Source organism: Gambusia affinis, linkage group LG15, assembly GCF_019740435.1.
Source record: "Gambusia affinis linkage group LG15, SWU_Gaff_1.0, whole genome shotgun sequence".
Taxonomy (NCBI): domain Eukaryota; kingdom Metazoa; phylum Chordata; class Actinopteri; order Cyprinodontiformes; family Poeciliidae; genus Gambusia; species Gambusia affinis.
Window position 1 is genome coordinate 10,334,734 of NC_057882.1, and position 13,474 is coordinate 10,348,207.

General features: G+C 36.5%; 2 protein-coding genes across 2 annotated transcripts; both read right to left on the minus strand.

Annotated features, from left to right (window-relative positions):
• Nucleotides 1–109: 109 nt before the first annotated feature.
• Nucleotides 110–7,986, minus strand: zdhhc20a (zinc finger DHHC-type palmitoyltransferase 20a). The gene is made up of 13 exons (XM_044139910.1): nt 7,858–7,986; nt 6,566–6,598; nt 6,354–6,448; nt 5,654–5,774; nt 4,336–4,405; nt 3,503–3,535; nt 3,252–3,372; nt 2,897–3,029; nt 2,663–2,789; nt 2,388–2,474; nt 2,217–2,296; nt 1,401–1,447; nt 110–1,318 (listed from the first exon to the last, which is right to left on the minus strand). The coding sequence occupies exons 1-12, from the start codon at nt 7,973–7,975 to the stop codon at nt 1,404–1,406; spliced, it is 1,062 nt and encodes a 353-aa protein (XP_043995845.1). The 5' UTR covers nt 7,976–7,986; the 3' UTR covers nt 110–1,318; nt 1,401–1,403.
• Nucleotides 7,987–9,262: 1,276 nt separating this feature from the next.
• pcyt1bb (phosphate cytidylyltransferase 1B, choline b) lies at nt 9,263–13,470 on the minus strand. Its single transcript, XM_044139914.1, has 8 exons — nt 13,343–13,470; nt 12,449–12,548; nt 12,053–12,169; nt 11,231–11,382; nt 11,024–11,102; nt 10,789–10,931; nt 10,520–10,708; nt 9,263–10,208 (listed from the first exon to the last, which is right to left on the minus strand). The coding sequence occupies exons 1-8, from the start codon at nt 13,448–13,450 to the stop codon at nt 10,008–10,010; spliced, it is 1,089 nt and encodes a 362-aa protein (XP_043995849.1). The 5' UTR covers nt 13,451–13,470; the 3' UTR covers nt 9,263–10,007.
• Between the last annotated feature and the right edge of the window lie 4 nt (nt 13,471–13,474).

Sequence of the window (13,474 nt, forward strand, 5' to 3'; positions counted from 1 at the left end):
TTTTCACAAATTCCCAACCGTACTGAGGAAGGGCAGTCACTTCATCTGACCGGGATGTCAATAACCTCAGATCTGTCGCTGTGATAAAGATCTGAAGACGTCAGACTCTCACAATGAAGAATGACATCGTAAATGTGCTTTAATAACATTTATTGTTACAAGTCCAAATATAGTTGCATCAACAGTTTGCGCAATAAAAAAGCAGTTATTTACAAATTTAAATACATGAGCAGCTGAAGCAAACAAATTGTGCTTTAAATATCCAGTCAGTGAAGTTTGACATAAATATCAGTAAATTCACATCAGATGGCAATCTAGAAATCAATTATCAGTCAAAGCCCATAAGGAGCTGTGCATCATTATCACTAAAAGGAACAATTATTACTGACTAATCTTACCCACTCATGAAAAAAAGGACCGGCAGGACAGAGTGGAATATAATTGTTTACACGCTCGAGGTATAAAAATCTTTCCTTATCTGTCCTTACTGGTTTTGATTCAAGGACACCTTGAGCCCCTGACCGTTCTGAGTTCATCACCAAATGTAATTGTGCCTTAGTATCTTCCCTTGCTTTTTGCCTTTAAATAAATAAACGTTGCACTATAAAAACATGAAAATAAACAGTGGAATGAAAAATTGTAGTCGCATCAATCACTTTGCAGCACTACAAAGTCATGCTACTGAAATCATTCAAATGTTCCCAGCTTTGGCTCTCGCGTTTTCAACCAACATCATGAGTATTTCTTCACCATTTAGAAAGAAGAAAAACGTATGAAATGTGTAAACAAAACAGGGTTTTAAATATTTCCAAACATATTGTAAACTAAAGCTTGAGGCTGTTTATTACAGGCCCTGATAATTGAACCGTGTTTATAGTCAAACATTTATAACACGTGACAGACAGTGATAATGTTAGAGTCTCTTATTCAAAGCGTGTGAATCAAATCATACTTTAGTAGCTCTACAAAAAGAACCTGATTGAAGCCTAAGCGTTGAAACGTTTAGTTAATACTGGGAGAAGATGGATCTCTTAATGAAATGTATGCTTGTTACTATGTGCAGATATTGAAAACATACACTGGCTCTCAGAGATTTGTTTTAGATGAAACCATTAATAAAAATAAAGTCTTTTAGCCGATACAAAGACAAAATCCCAAATCTCTGACAAGCTTCAGACTGTTGCAGTCTACAAAGTTGCTGTAGAGAGTTTGTTGTCATGACAACAGTATTGTTTTTGGTGCCACGGATGGTCCTGGAGGTATTGCTGTTCCTCGTTTAAGGCAATGCCCCTGAAATAATTACACAGGAGTGTGTGACCTGCAGGGGAGTGTGGCAGAATATAAGTGAAGGAAGCAAGAGAACAAAACACCTTGAAATGCTAAAAAATATCAACCTGTACCTTTTAAGGCTCGCTGTCGATTGTCACGGCAACCATCTGACCTCCATCTGAAACAAAGATGTTAAAAAACAGTTCTGTTCAGCGTTTTTGTTCTGTCCAGGGACCCATTGTTTTTACAATTATAAATTCTATCATGATGATTAAGTCATGTGTTCTTGTGAACACTAATCATTTCACCATTAAGAATTTACATTTAGCAATTAATCTAAATTACAAAACAAAAACAGTGGTTTTATTTAATGGCTTTCAATTGTCCAAAAACTAAATGGATGTTGGTTACAAACTCCAAAAAAAAAGTAATAATAACAGTCCGTTAATCCTGTTTGTCGACAACATAGCAGTTGAGGTTATTTGATTTATTTAAATTGAGTTGTGTGGTCATGCTACAATAATGTGGACAGCTAAGTTGATCAAGACAAACTAGAAAAACCTGAAACTAAAATAAAAAGAGGAAGATAGAGAAGTATGAAGTCTCACTTTTTACTCATCGGAATAAAAAATTAAATCGAAACAGCAGTTTTCCTCCCTGTTCTCAGATGTGTCCGTTTATAAATCAGACACATTTTGTCCAGCAGGGATGCTGAAAAACTAGGCCATACATTTGTTACTTTAAAGTACTTTTCCTATTAAAATCACATTAAAATTCAAACTTCTCCTCGTGTATAAACATCAAGCTCCATCCTACATTGGAGATCTGATTGTTCAACATGCAACAAATGTAACAGAATTGCAGATCATTTGTTTTGCAAATATGAAAGCAGGTACAAAAATGTGGCAAATAGCTGAATAAAAAACAAACAAAAAGGAGATGCATACCAGTTTTCTCTTTGCTTTTGCCCTCTGTGTGAGGCTCATCATCAGCAACCACAGAAAGGTTGGTCTCTCCAGCAACAGGACTGTGATTAAATTCACAACAGAGATTAGAACAATTGTCAAAAGGAAAAAGATCACAACTTGAATGTATGGGGAAAAAAATGAAATACAAACATTTTTCCGTTCTGTTGGAGGACACTGTTTGCTTGTTCAGGATCTATGTGTACCAATCTGGTGACAAAGGAATGGCCGTCTCCCTGACTGAGGAATATAAAAAAAGAGAAAATGTATTTTCAGTCAGGCAAAATGTTTATTGCAGTAAGAAGAAATATGTTGATCAGTTTAAAATGTTACAGTAAACCTTAAGCAGCCGTGGAAGAACTACTTTTAAACCCAAATGCGATAGCACCAATGATGTTTTTGCCATTGTGTAATACTGGTAGACTGACCTTGAGAAAACTGGGAAAATCCAGTACTTTTCCTCTTCTCCAAATACGTCGGCTACATTTCGTTTAAAGCCAAGGGAGAAGCCATTTTTGTCTGGACCATTTGCAAAGACAGGACCTCTGAAAGCCTCTGGAAAAAAAAAAAATTATATATATATATTTTTTATTTAATCAGCGATGAATATTTAAGGAAGGATCAAGAAGATAAATCAAAGCAAAGCACTGGTTTATATTTACCTATAGTGGTTCTGTTCTTCCCCACAAGCCACATATGATAGCTATAAAGTGACACTATGCTAATGAAGAAAAGAGCCGCCACAAAAAACAGGAACAAGATGTGGAATTTGGCGTGTGTGTCAGGAAGCTGTTTCTGAAACGGGAGAGGGCAAAAGGAAAACGATGCGAGAAACTTCACTTGTGCAACTTCTTTCTCTAGTAATGTTTTTGAATCCCTAATATTTTCCTAATATTTTTAATAAAAACATTACTACACACTCAAACAACGAAAGAACAGCCCATCAGATTAATAAACAACTTGTTGTGCAGAAGTGAATTGCTAAACGGGTATTTTAGAGGAAGCTTCTGTACTCACTGTCCAGAATTTGATGAAATACTGCACAACAGTTGCACAAATAACAGCACAGTAGAGCGTTGCATAGGCCAAGAACAGAATGAAGAACTTGTAATTTGAGAACCCAACACAGTTATTCACCCTGAAAAAACAAAATCCGTGACAAATTGGAGAAAACAGCTCAGAATGTTTTTGTTTTTAAATATGTTTGTTTTCACACAATTAATATTGTATTTGAAAATGAAAATGAATCTGTTGAATCAAAACCTCACCAGGGGCAGTGATGGTCCATTTTCAGCACACACCTTGACAAATGGAAATAAAGAAGAACAGAACGATATGAGCATTGAAAAAAAAAATCCAACTCAAATATTTATTTTACTCATTAATTACAATAAGGATATATTAAAGAAGAAGAAAAAAATCAAAGATGAGTAAAATACAATATCCCAGAAGGTTCTCCCGTATACAATCAGCTTTTTCAAGCTGTTGTATTGCCACAACCTAACAAAATAAAAAACTTTTTCCAATAGGTTCATTTACATTGATATGTAATCTCATTCATATGAGATTATGATGAACATTATAATGTTTATCATGAACTATAACAGAAACATTTGACACTAAGTTTTGCCAGTTTAACAGTGTGTGAGAAAGACAATCTTTTGTTGTTTTCAGAGACAAAAAAAATTAATAATAAACAATCAATTAGCATCACATGTTGATTCAAAAATTTGAATTTGTACTTTTTTTTTTTTTTTTTCAATTTACAAAAACGGGAGTTTCTTCCAGACGAGTTCATGACAATTAAGTTCAAAGAGTAATTTTCCTAATTATGTTGGAGAATCTCAAACTCCAACATAAATATTGACATACACAGTCTTAGATTTACATAACCTGGGTTCCTACACTGTCTTGTCAGGTCTGGAAAGATATTGAGATTTGAAATGTAAAAATTGGTAGGAACCCTGAATGACAACATATTCGCATCAGCTCTTCTCAAAATGAAAAAGAAAACATTAAAAAGGAGCCAACTTGAAACCCACTTCTTTGGATTAATTAAAAACAAACCTCAACCCTTTGTACATTTACAGGAAGGACTCACTTTTCACATGATGAGCAGTGATGACAGCGATCGGGTTTGATAACTTGACAGAAGTCACAGTACCTGATGGCTGTTCGGAGACAAACACAAGCAGGATAATATCAGCGTGATGAAATAGTGGATGTTAGTAAGCTGATACAAGAATTTCAATTACATAATATTTTATCATTTAAGTCTAACAATTGGTAAGTGCTTTTTTCTTAGTTTCTTTTCTTTTACAGTGCTGTAAATCTCAGCAGGAGCAATGACATGAGACTAAACTACTCAGGCGCAAGTCCACAGAGAAAACAAGGTGCACTGGAGTCCAATTAACCCTCCGACATTTCCGTAAACAAAGGAAAGTCGTATGATATTCATAAAAAGAGGAACATCTTACAGTCTGTAAGAGCTGCACTCACACCCTAAACAGGAAGACTAAATGTTGGTGCTTCCCATTTCATCAGTTTTATTATGTAATAAAGGTGTATAGTGTGTGCACAATTCTTAGACAAGTGATTATTTTGACTATAATTATTTATCAGCATATTCTCTGACTCCAGGCTGGATAAACTTGACTACTTAATGGATTTAATAGAATAGTATAGAATTCAACTTTATTGCACTGTCACAAGTAAGTAGCACAGCTTATTACATAGATGTGCATCTGTGTAATAAGGGAAGATGGCCTAAGGAGGTCTATACCCTACAAATACTTGAGGAAAATTTCTAGGCAGTTGTTTTTTTTTCCCTCTAGGCCAAAAAAAAAAAAAAAAGAGATTTAACTAACTTTAAAAAATACATAAAAATTAACCAAAAGTCTCTCAGCGGGTTGCAGCATTCTTGAGACTGTTCTCAGATCCCAATACCTTCGCAATCAAACGTTTATTTACAGATCAAGAAGTTGCCTGACTCCATGAATGTTATTGAAAAGAACAGTGATCTTTCCAAATTTCTTTTATTTTAAGAGTCAGAAATATTTATTGGACAGCTTTGAGTTGTTTACTTACAATCACTGAACCAGATAAAAATACAGTAAGATAAGAAAATGTGTGTCTTTCATTCAGCTGCATAGTCATTTTGCAAAATAATAGTAGTAGCGGTGCATATTCTCTTCTAAAGAATGGCAAAACCTCACTTTTACTTTCTGAAAGATTCATGTTTGAGGTTTACTGACATTTTGAATTAACCAAAATATTCAAAAATAATCCTAAACAATAAGTCTGACCTAACAATTATGCACATACTTTATGTTGGGGGGAACTGCTTTCTTCCTCTATTAACAGCAATGTAGTCAGCAAACATCAAAACACAATCGGTTGTGAAGAAAGTAGCGCCTCACCTCCTCCAGCGGTGCGTGTGTACACGGGTAAATTCCTGGCCACTTTCTTCAGGATTTCTTGCTGCACTTCAGCTCGCTGCTCCTTCTCGTACATTTCCTTCTCCGCTCGGGGCAACGCAAACTAGCATCCAAACAAAGCAGGAGACAGGGAGTGAGCGACATGTTGTGATTTGCAAAATTATTAAAACCACTTGAACCTTTTTTTAAATATAGTGAAATAGGAATCTCAAAAGTGAGATGTGTGTTTGTATTCAGATACCCTGGGTCAATATTGTTTTAGATAAACTCTTCTTGATGCAATTAACAGAGAATCAAGCTTCAAGTGTGCATAGAGTGCATGAAGAGTTTATTTCTGTATTTTCCATAAACTCTGACCATTTTCCCCGTCCCTTTCCAAACATCTCAGCTGGTTTTATACAGACAGTAGATTACACGCAGGTGGTGGACTGTCGTTTGCTGTTTTGGTGACTTCTGAAGGCAATTGGCCTCAAAATAGTTTATTTAAGTGTGCCAGAGAGAAGTTGCTGATTACAAATACACACCACACTTTCAGGTTTTCATTTGCAAATATAAAGAGAATGAAGTCTTACGTGCCAGTTTGTGGTTGCAGGACATAAATAGATATATTAAATTGAACTAATCTGAAAAGATTTTTGCTTAGGCTTTTATTTTTTACCAGAAACAATGAGCATTTGCTTACTGCTGTTGAAGGACTGGCTGGTTTGGACCAGATCGTTTTCCAGTAGGACCATATGAACATGGCAAGGAAAATGTGAAAGATGACCAAATAGCTGACTGTTAAGGGAAATAAAAAGATTTATTTTGGTTATCGTTGACATAATGCCACCAATAACACACGTGGCATTAATAAACAAATAAACTGACTGAACACGTGTGTGTGAGTGCACTTACTTCGTTCTGCATTATTTGTTTTGGGGATTGTATCTATACAAGACAGGACAAAATATAATGTCAGAGTGTGAATGGATGCTATTGGAAATGCATAAATTCATCTCACACACAGACACACAGACACAGCCTCCTCTCTCGCGCCATGTGGCTGCAGCCTGGCACGGGCAGCAGTGGCCCACCCATCACAGGCCGCTTTGTCTAAAGACCACGGTTGCCCCGATCGGACCACAGCTGGTAGATCTACGCTGATAAATGCATAACTTATAGATTGTTTTTTTGTACAGCATAGGAGTTCCTAAAAAAATAAGTAAATAAAAATGTGCTGAAATAAGGCTTGGAAAATTCATAACAGAAAACCTAAAAACAAATTTCAGTATTAGGCCCACTGCAAAACTTGTTTTATTTATGGGATGGCAGATAATTTTCCAAATCTTAGAAGGGACATTAAAATGATTTTAACAATCAAAAATGAAACTAATAATAATAATAATAATAATAATAATAATAATATAATAATAATAACATCATATGGGGAAAACATTCTGAATTGTATACTAAAATCAATTAAAGAATAATTTAGAAAAGAAAATCTGTAAATGTTAAAAGGCAGGAAAGCAAATAACATGTAATTTTTATTATCTGCTATGATATAAACTCAAATATCGCCTTACTTTGTGTTTCAGAAGTTTAGTCAGGGAAAAAGCAATAAAACACAAAAACAATAAAATAAAAATAAGATCTTTAAAATGTTTAACTGAACTAATATCGATACAACTACATTTATAGACTTAATGAAAATAAACGTAAATAATTAAATTAGACAAAAAAAATCTTAGATATAAAACTTAGTCCTTTGTAAAATGTTATAAAGTGAAAAAAGGACAGTTAAATATAAAGTCAATTTCAAAGTAAGAAAAAATAGGGAAAAACAATGACTAAAAGTGATTGACTTAACAGTGTGCAACGTTGCAGGGTAATTTGAAACTATTTTTGAAGTTCCTCATTAATAGGTCAAAATGACCCCATTATTCCGAAGTTAGTTACATTTCTGCGATAGTTGCATGCATATTTTCGAGCTGTTCCTGTGTTTCACCGAGTAAAATCGGCGTTTTATTATCTCCCTGACCTTTTGTTGTGGTTTCTTCTGACCCGGTCTGACAGAAGTATACGAAATCTGATTTTAAATCTCAATTCAACCCGTTCATCAAAGTTCAAAACCCTGAAACAGTCAAACATTCGCATATATCCGACCCGAAGGCGGCTAAACACTCAACAACATGTAGGTCACTTACACACACAGAGTTCCACGACATAGGCATAATAGGACCAGGCGACAACCAGGTTAATAAACAGAACAGGTACCCAATTTAGAGCCCGTTTACAGCACCTCAGCGCATGAGAAGGAGCCATCTTTAATCCGTGTACCTGACGGTGACGTCATAGTTGAGATTTTATATGCTCTGGTCAGAGACGCAACAAGAGCAAGATGACTCACCTCAGAACATGTCGACGGCTTACTCAAAGAGAGCATAAGCTCAAGATGGTTCACTCCTTCACAGATCCCGCACGACAGATGGAAAGGATTTGTTTTTGTTTTTTTCATATGCTTTTCAATCTCAAAATCAATCAAGGAACAATGCAAGAAATCTTATTACGTGGATTTTCTGTATTCCTGCTTTGGTTTTTTGTAAGCCTCTTACAGTTTCAGTACCTCTTTTTTTCCTGAAACAGTAAATGTTGAACTATTTAAAGTAAAATAATTTAATTACTAAGATGTTCTGTATTGTTTTTTAAAATTAAATATCACGTGTTCCTATTTAATACCAAGCAACCAAAGATGTTCAGTATTGGAGCCTCGCGTACATATGGTTTAAGGATCTAAATGCAGTCCTCCCGGCTTCGGCACCTTTGCTGCATGTCTTTCCCCCTTTTTCTCTGCCTCCCTCTTATAGAATTACTTTCAAATAGAGTGGGGAAAAAACATATGTTTAATATTTTCCATAGCACACACACATTCAAGCTTTGGTTTGTTATTGTTATTGCTTCAAGGAAATACCTAAGACAAATAATAGTGGGCCCTCAGGAGAAGGGTATGGGGACTTCTGATAAACATTACCTATTAATGCTGATTTCATTTCGGAATCTGAGAAAAGTTTTTATATCAGTTAATATAAATGTCTGTAGGTAACACAGCTGTTAGCATATGTGCTTTCTTTGGACTGTAATGCCAGCTTTAATATTTCACCACACCTAAAACTTAGTCATTGTTGTAATATCTGGAACTTCTGAAAGAGGTTTATTCCAATTTGTAACCTATTTTTTGTTATGTGAGGCAAAAAGTGTAGCTAAGGTAAAAGGTAAAAACTGCATTCTATCTTACGACCAGCAGGTGGTACTATTTTGCAGCAAAACGTTCAAAGGAGCAGTTTTATGCCTTGTCCAGGAATGATATGCAAGTATATATGCTCTGTGAGGCGGAAGATGGGAAGCATTCATGAAAGAATCAAGGTAGCACTCCAGGTATGATTGTGATGAAGGAATTACAACATGATGTAAGGCTCAACAAAGTCAATTTACATAATACTGCCCCTTTAAATTGAACCCACTGAGTTGCAAGCAAGCAGTTCAATAATAATAATGAAAAGAAGACGAAGACTAAATTTATTTCAAAGACTGCATATTGTCAAAATGTCAATTCTATTAGAAAGAAGTTGCTAGAGCTTTTCGAGGAAGAGGATATTATGTGTTTTTCCAGACACATGGTGCGATTTTAAAGCATAATCAAGTAACTGTTGCCACAAGTTGTTATAAAAAAATGTCAACATATCAAACACAACTTCAAAGAAATTTGACTTGCTACATTGAAACTGGCCTTTCTCTTTAAGAAGCTCACTTTTTCTAATACTCTGCTGTCAGCACGGCATCAAAACAATGTTCCTTTAAGTTATTTTCAACAGTTCTTAGCTTTGGACTGAGAAATAGTTCACATGATAAGGCCAGCAGCTAGAGGTCTGGTGGAACTGTGTGGGGACGGCTTGAGGGAGGAGTGCTCTGTGAGTCGAAGCTCAGCTCCAAGGAAGAGTTTTGTGGAAATAGCTTTGTATGAGCTAACGTTTAAGCACCTCTGAATGGCTGCCAGAGTAGAGATTTCTAAATTATATATGAAAAAATTAAATTCAGGTATGTTTATGATGAGGGAGTAACATTATAACATGATGTCAAACTCAAATAAGTCAATTTTGCGTAATATCCCTCCTTTAAATCAAAGATGAATGACAAAAGGCAAATGGATCCAAGTAAGCAAAAAATAGCATTTTGGTTTGGATTTTTTTATCATGTACAATATGAAATCTCACTAGCAATTTAGCACACTAATAATAAATTAAGGGACTCAATCTGTACACATTCCACATTTCAGACACAGTATGTCCCAGAATAATAACTAATACCCAGAGGCCGCTTTGTTAGAAGGGCGGTTCCTCTTTTTGGGGTGAGATGGGGAGGAAGGAGGAGAGCCAGTGGGCGGGAATGAGTCAGGTGAAACTGAACGTCTTCTGGTCGGACTGCTGCTGGGCGATCCGCGCGGTGAGGAGTAGGGTGACAGGGCCTGGAGCATGCGGCCACTGCGCTCCTGGATGGCATGCTTTAAGAGAAAAAAACAGAATTCATTTCTGTATTTTGTACAAATCTTAATCTGCATTTCAGAGGATATTTGTGTACAAGCAGAGCTTGACAGTGTGATTCTCTTGTGATAAAAATTTTTTTTTTTAATCAACCTAACACGGCTGCTTGATTTCAAGACCCCATAATTTTCTTAGAGTCTGAATTTCGAATGAAACCAAATTTAGCTCAGAAGTCAGAAATTTGCCTAAATCTTTTGCAGCAGTGTTGTTACCAGATATTTTCTCGCCAGACATTTTGTGTGACTTTTGACCTAAAACTCAGAAAACTAACCCATGTACTATCTGGTCCAAAAAGCTCCAGGAAGTTGCCAATGAATTCCCGCGACTTCTCCTCCCATTTGTGGATCAGGTCCTGGCTCTTCTCCTCCACCCTGTTCACAAAGTGCTTTGACTTCTCCTCCACCGTTCGCACAGTCTCTTTCATCTTATCCACCTGATTCTGAAGCCGATACTTATTCTCCTGCCAGGAAAGAAACATTTGTGTTCATTTGTTTATGGTATCGCCATATGATCTGATGGGAAAGATTTTTTTTTCTTTACCTTAATAAACCCCACGTTGAGTTCACGGGCTGTGTATCCTCTCTGCAGGTTGCGGCGGACGTAGATGTCGTAGTCCCGGACAATTCGAGTGATCACATCAGAGGTGGAGATGCCCTCTGTCCTCTGAGTGGCCACAAACATCCCTGATATGAATAAGTAAATCCTGTATTTTAGTTAATTGACAAAAGTAACTGCACCACTTGCACTGATTTCATTGATTTCTGTTCATCTCTACCTGCTTCTTTGATGTCCTTATAAACGTCCTCTGACCCAGCAGATGTGTAAGGAATGTCATCATGGGCCACAAAGTCAATCTATCAGTGGAATAAGGGAGTGTTTGGACTACTTAAGCTCACATATCTTTATATGATATGATTTAGTGTATTTCTGTGCAACTGTCTGATACTGTAATAGCATTCCCCGTCACAGCACAAACTTTGACCTTGTGTTTCTTGAGAAACTCTGGGGTAAGTGTCCAAGGAGCATCTCGCACCACCTCGTCAACGTAACGACAGTGCCTGAGTGCTTCGTAGCGCTCGCCCTCTGTCATTACAGTGTAGCCCTTCAACTTGTGGGTGAGTTCATCACTGCACACTAGTCACAAAAAGAAATACATTTAGTGTCTTGTATTAAAACTGTAAAGATATAAACTGGTGTTAAAATAAGTTAATAATTGAAAATTTAACTAAGCTCCATTTATTTAGATTGGGATTTATGGTGACAGGCAGCAAAAGGTAATCACAACCTTTAAAGTTTTTCACATTCTTTCACCCTTTTATTGCAAACTTTGATGTATTTTACTGGGATTTTGAGGTGATAGATCAGCACAAGGAGAAGCCTAATTATGAAGCAGACATGTTCATGTTTGGAAAACTCGATGGAGTATTTAACAATATCCAAACTTCTGAACATATCATGGAAAACCGCTGTTCAGATTACTTTCCATTCTAACAAACTGAGTGGGAGTCAAAAAGTCAATGTTGCAAGAATCAATGAGTGGCAATTTTATATTTGTAAATCAGGTGTTAACTGAGTGGCTGAAACCTACAATTAAGATTTTTATGTTACAATTAGGTGTCCAACATTCCTTCCATTTCACAATTATGCACTCCTTTGTGTAAGTCTCTCACATAAAATCCCAATAAAATACCCTTACGTTTTAGATTGTAAATGCGTAGATTGTAAATATAAAAAATCTTTAAGAGGTATATTATATCCTCCAATTAAAATTGGAGGATATAATACTATAATCCCAAATACTTGCCTCCAACTATCAGGTAAGTATTTGGGAAAACATTTTTGGCTTGCATCAGGGCCCGAGCATGTCCCGAATGGAAGAGATCAAAGATGCCATCAGCATAAACTCTCACCGGCCGTTGAGCTGCAAAAAAGCAACATGGAGGCATGAACCTTCACATTGTGAGCAGAAACTGAGATAAGACTTTCAGACTCTCTTTTTTTCCGTTCACCATCATATATTGTGATAAATTGCAGCACAGATAGAATCCACTGATACTGAAGTCCATATTTAGATTTGTAAATCAGTAAAATTACAGCATTAAACAGTTTGTCGCTTTCTCTTACTTCTTGCTTCCACAGTCAAGTGCAGCTTCAGTTTTGGTTTCAAGACGTCAGTTGTCAACAAAAACACAAATCTAACCTGGGGTTCCCTTCCGTGCTTGAGCAATAGTCAGCTTTTCATGTGGGATCCCTGTCTCATAACCTGTTTGTCTTGCAAACGGTGCTGGTTCTCGCAGAGCCTGAGGACGCAGAGATAATATGAAATATGATATAAATGCTCATTGTCTTAGATAGTAGTTATCTTGCTGCACGTCATACCAAACGGGCAACTTTTTCTAAGTCGCAAGCATGCCTATGTGGAATAGGAGGGAGGAGTATAAGGAGCAGTTACTATGAAAAAACATAGTGAAGGGGCAAAGAAAGGACAGAAAAGGTTCTGCAAATTGGCAGGTTAGGATTTGCCTCTATTGCTGATATTGTAAAAGAAAAACTTAAAGTCAAGATAAACTTTTATAGTATCTCCCAGACAGTCCTCACTCTGTCCTGAAGCAACAAATTTCTACTCCCTTTTTCTGTCCGGCATGGACTTTGTGTTGTGAGCAAGTTCACATATCTACACCTTTATCAGCTGTGATGTAAGATATACTTTGAACCGCTCCTCCGGTTCAAATGTACGGGGTGTAGAGTCAGTATAAACACTGGCTTAAACACGTTTCAGCACTGAAAACACACGTGCTAGATAAATCCTCAAATTTTATATTATAGAGCACAAAAATACATGCATGCAAGGACTTTTCTGACAACAATAAAAAGTGACAAATTTAAATGACAACTTCACCAGTTTATTTCAATTATTTGTTTCCACATTCTTTTAAAGTTGCAACAACAATGTATTATGGCTACGGCGTTTTATTCAAAGTAAAATTTCAAGTCAAATAACAACACATATGTCTATTATTTATGTGAACATTGGTCATCTTTAGTTGTCATGCATAAAAAAGCTTGGTCTGCCTGATTTCACGACTAAATCTACCTTGCGTGGGCCTCGTCCTCCTACTCCTCCTCCTCCTCCTCTGCGGTTCTGTGGAGTCTCTCTGTGCTGGTTGTTGTTGCTGCTTCGGCCTCGTTTCCTTCTAGCCATGGCTGATCTTTTGCTGTGAATTCA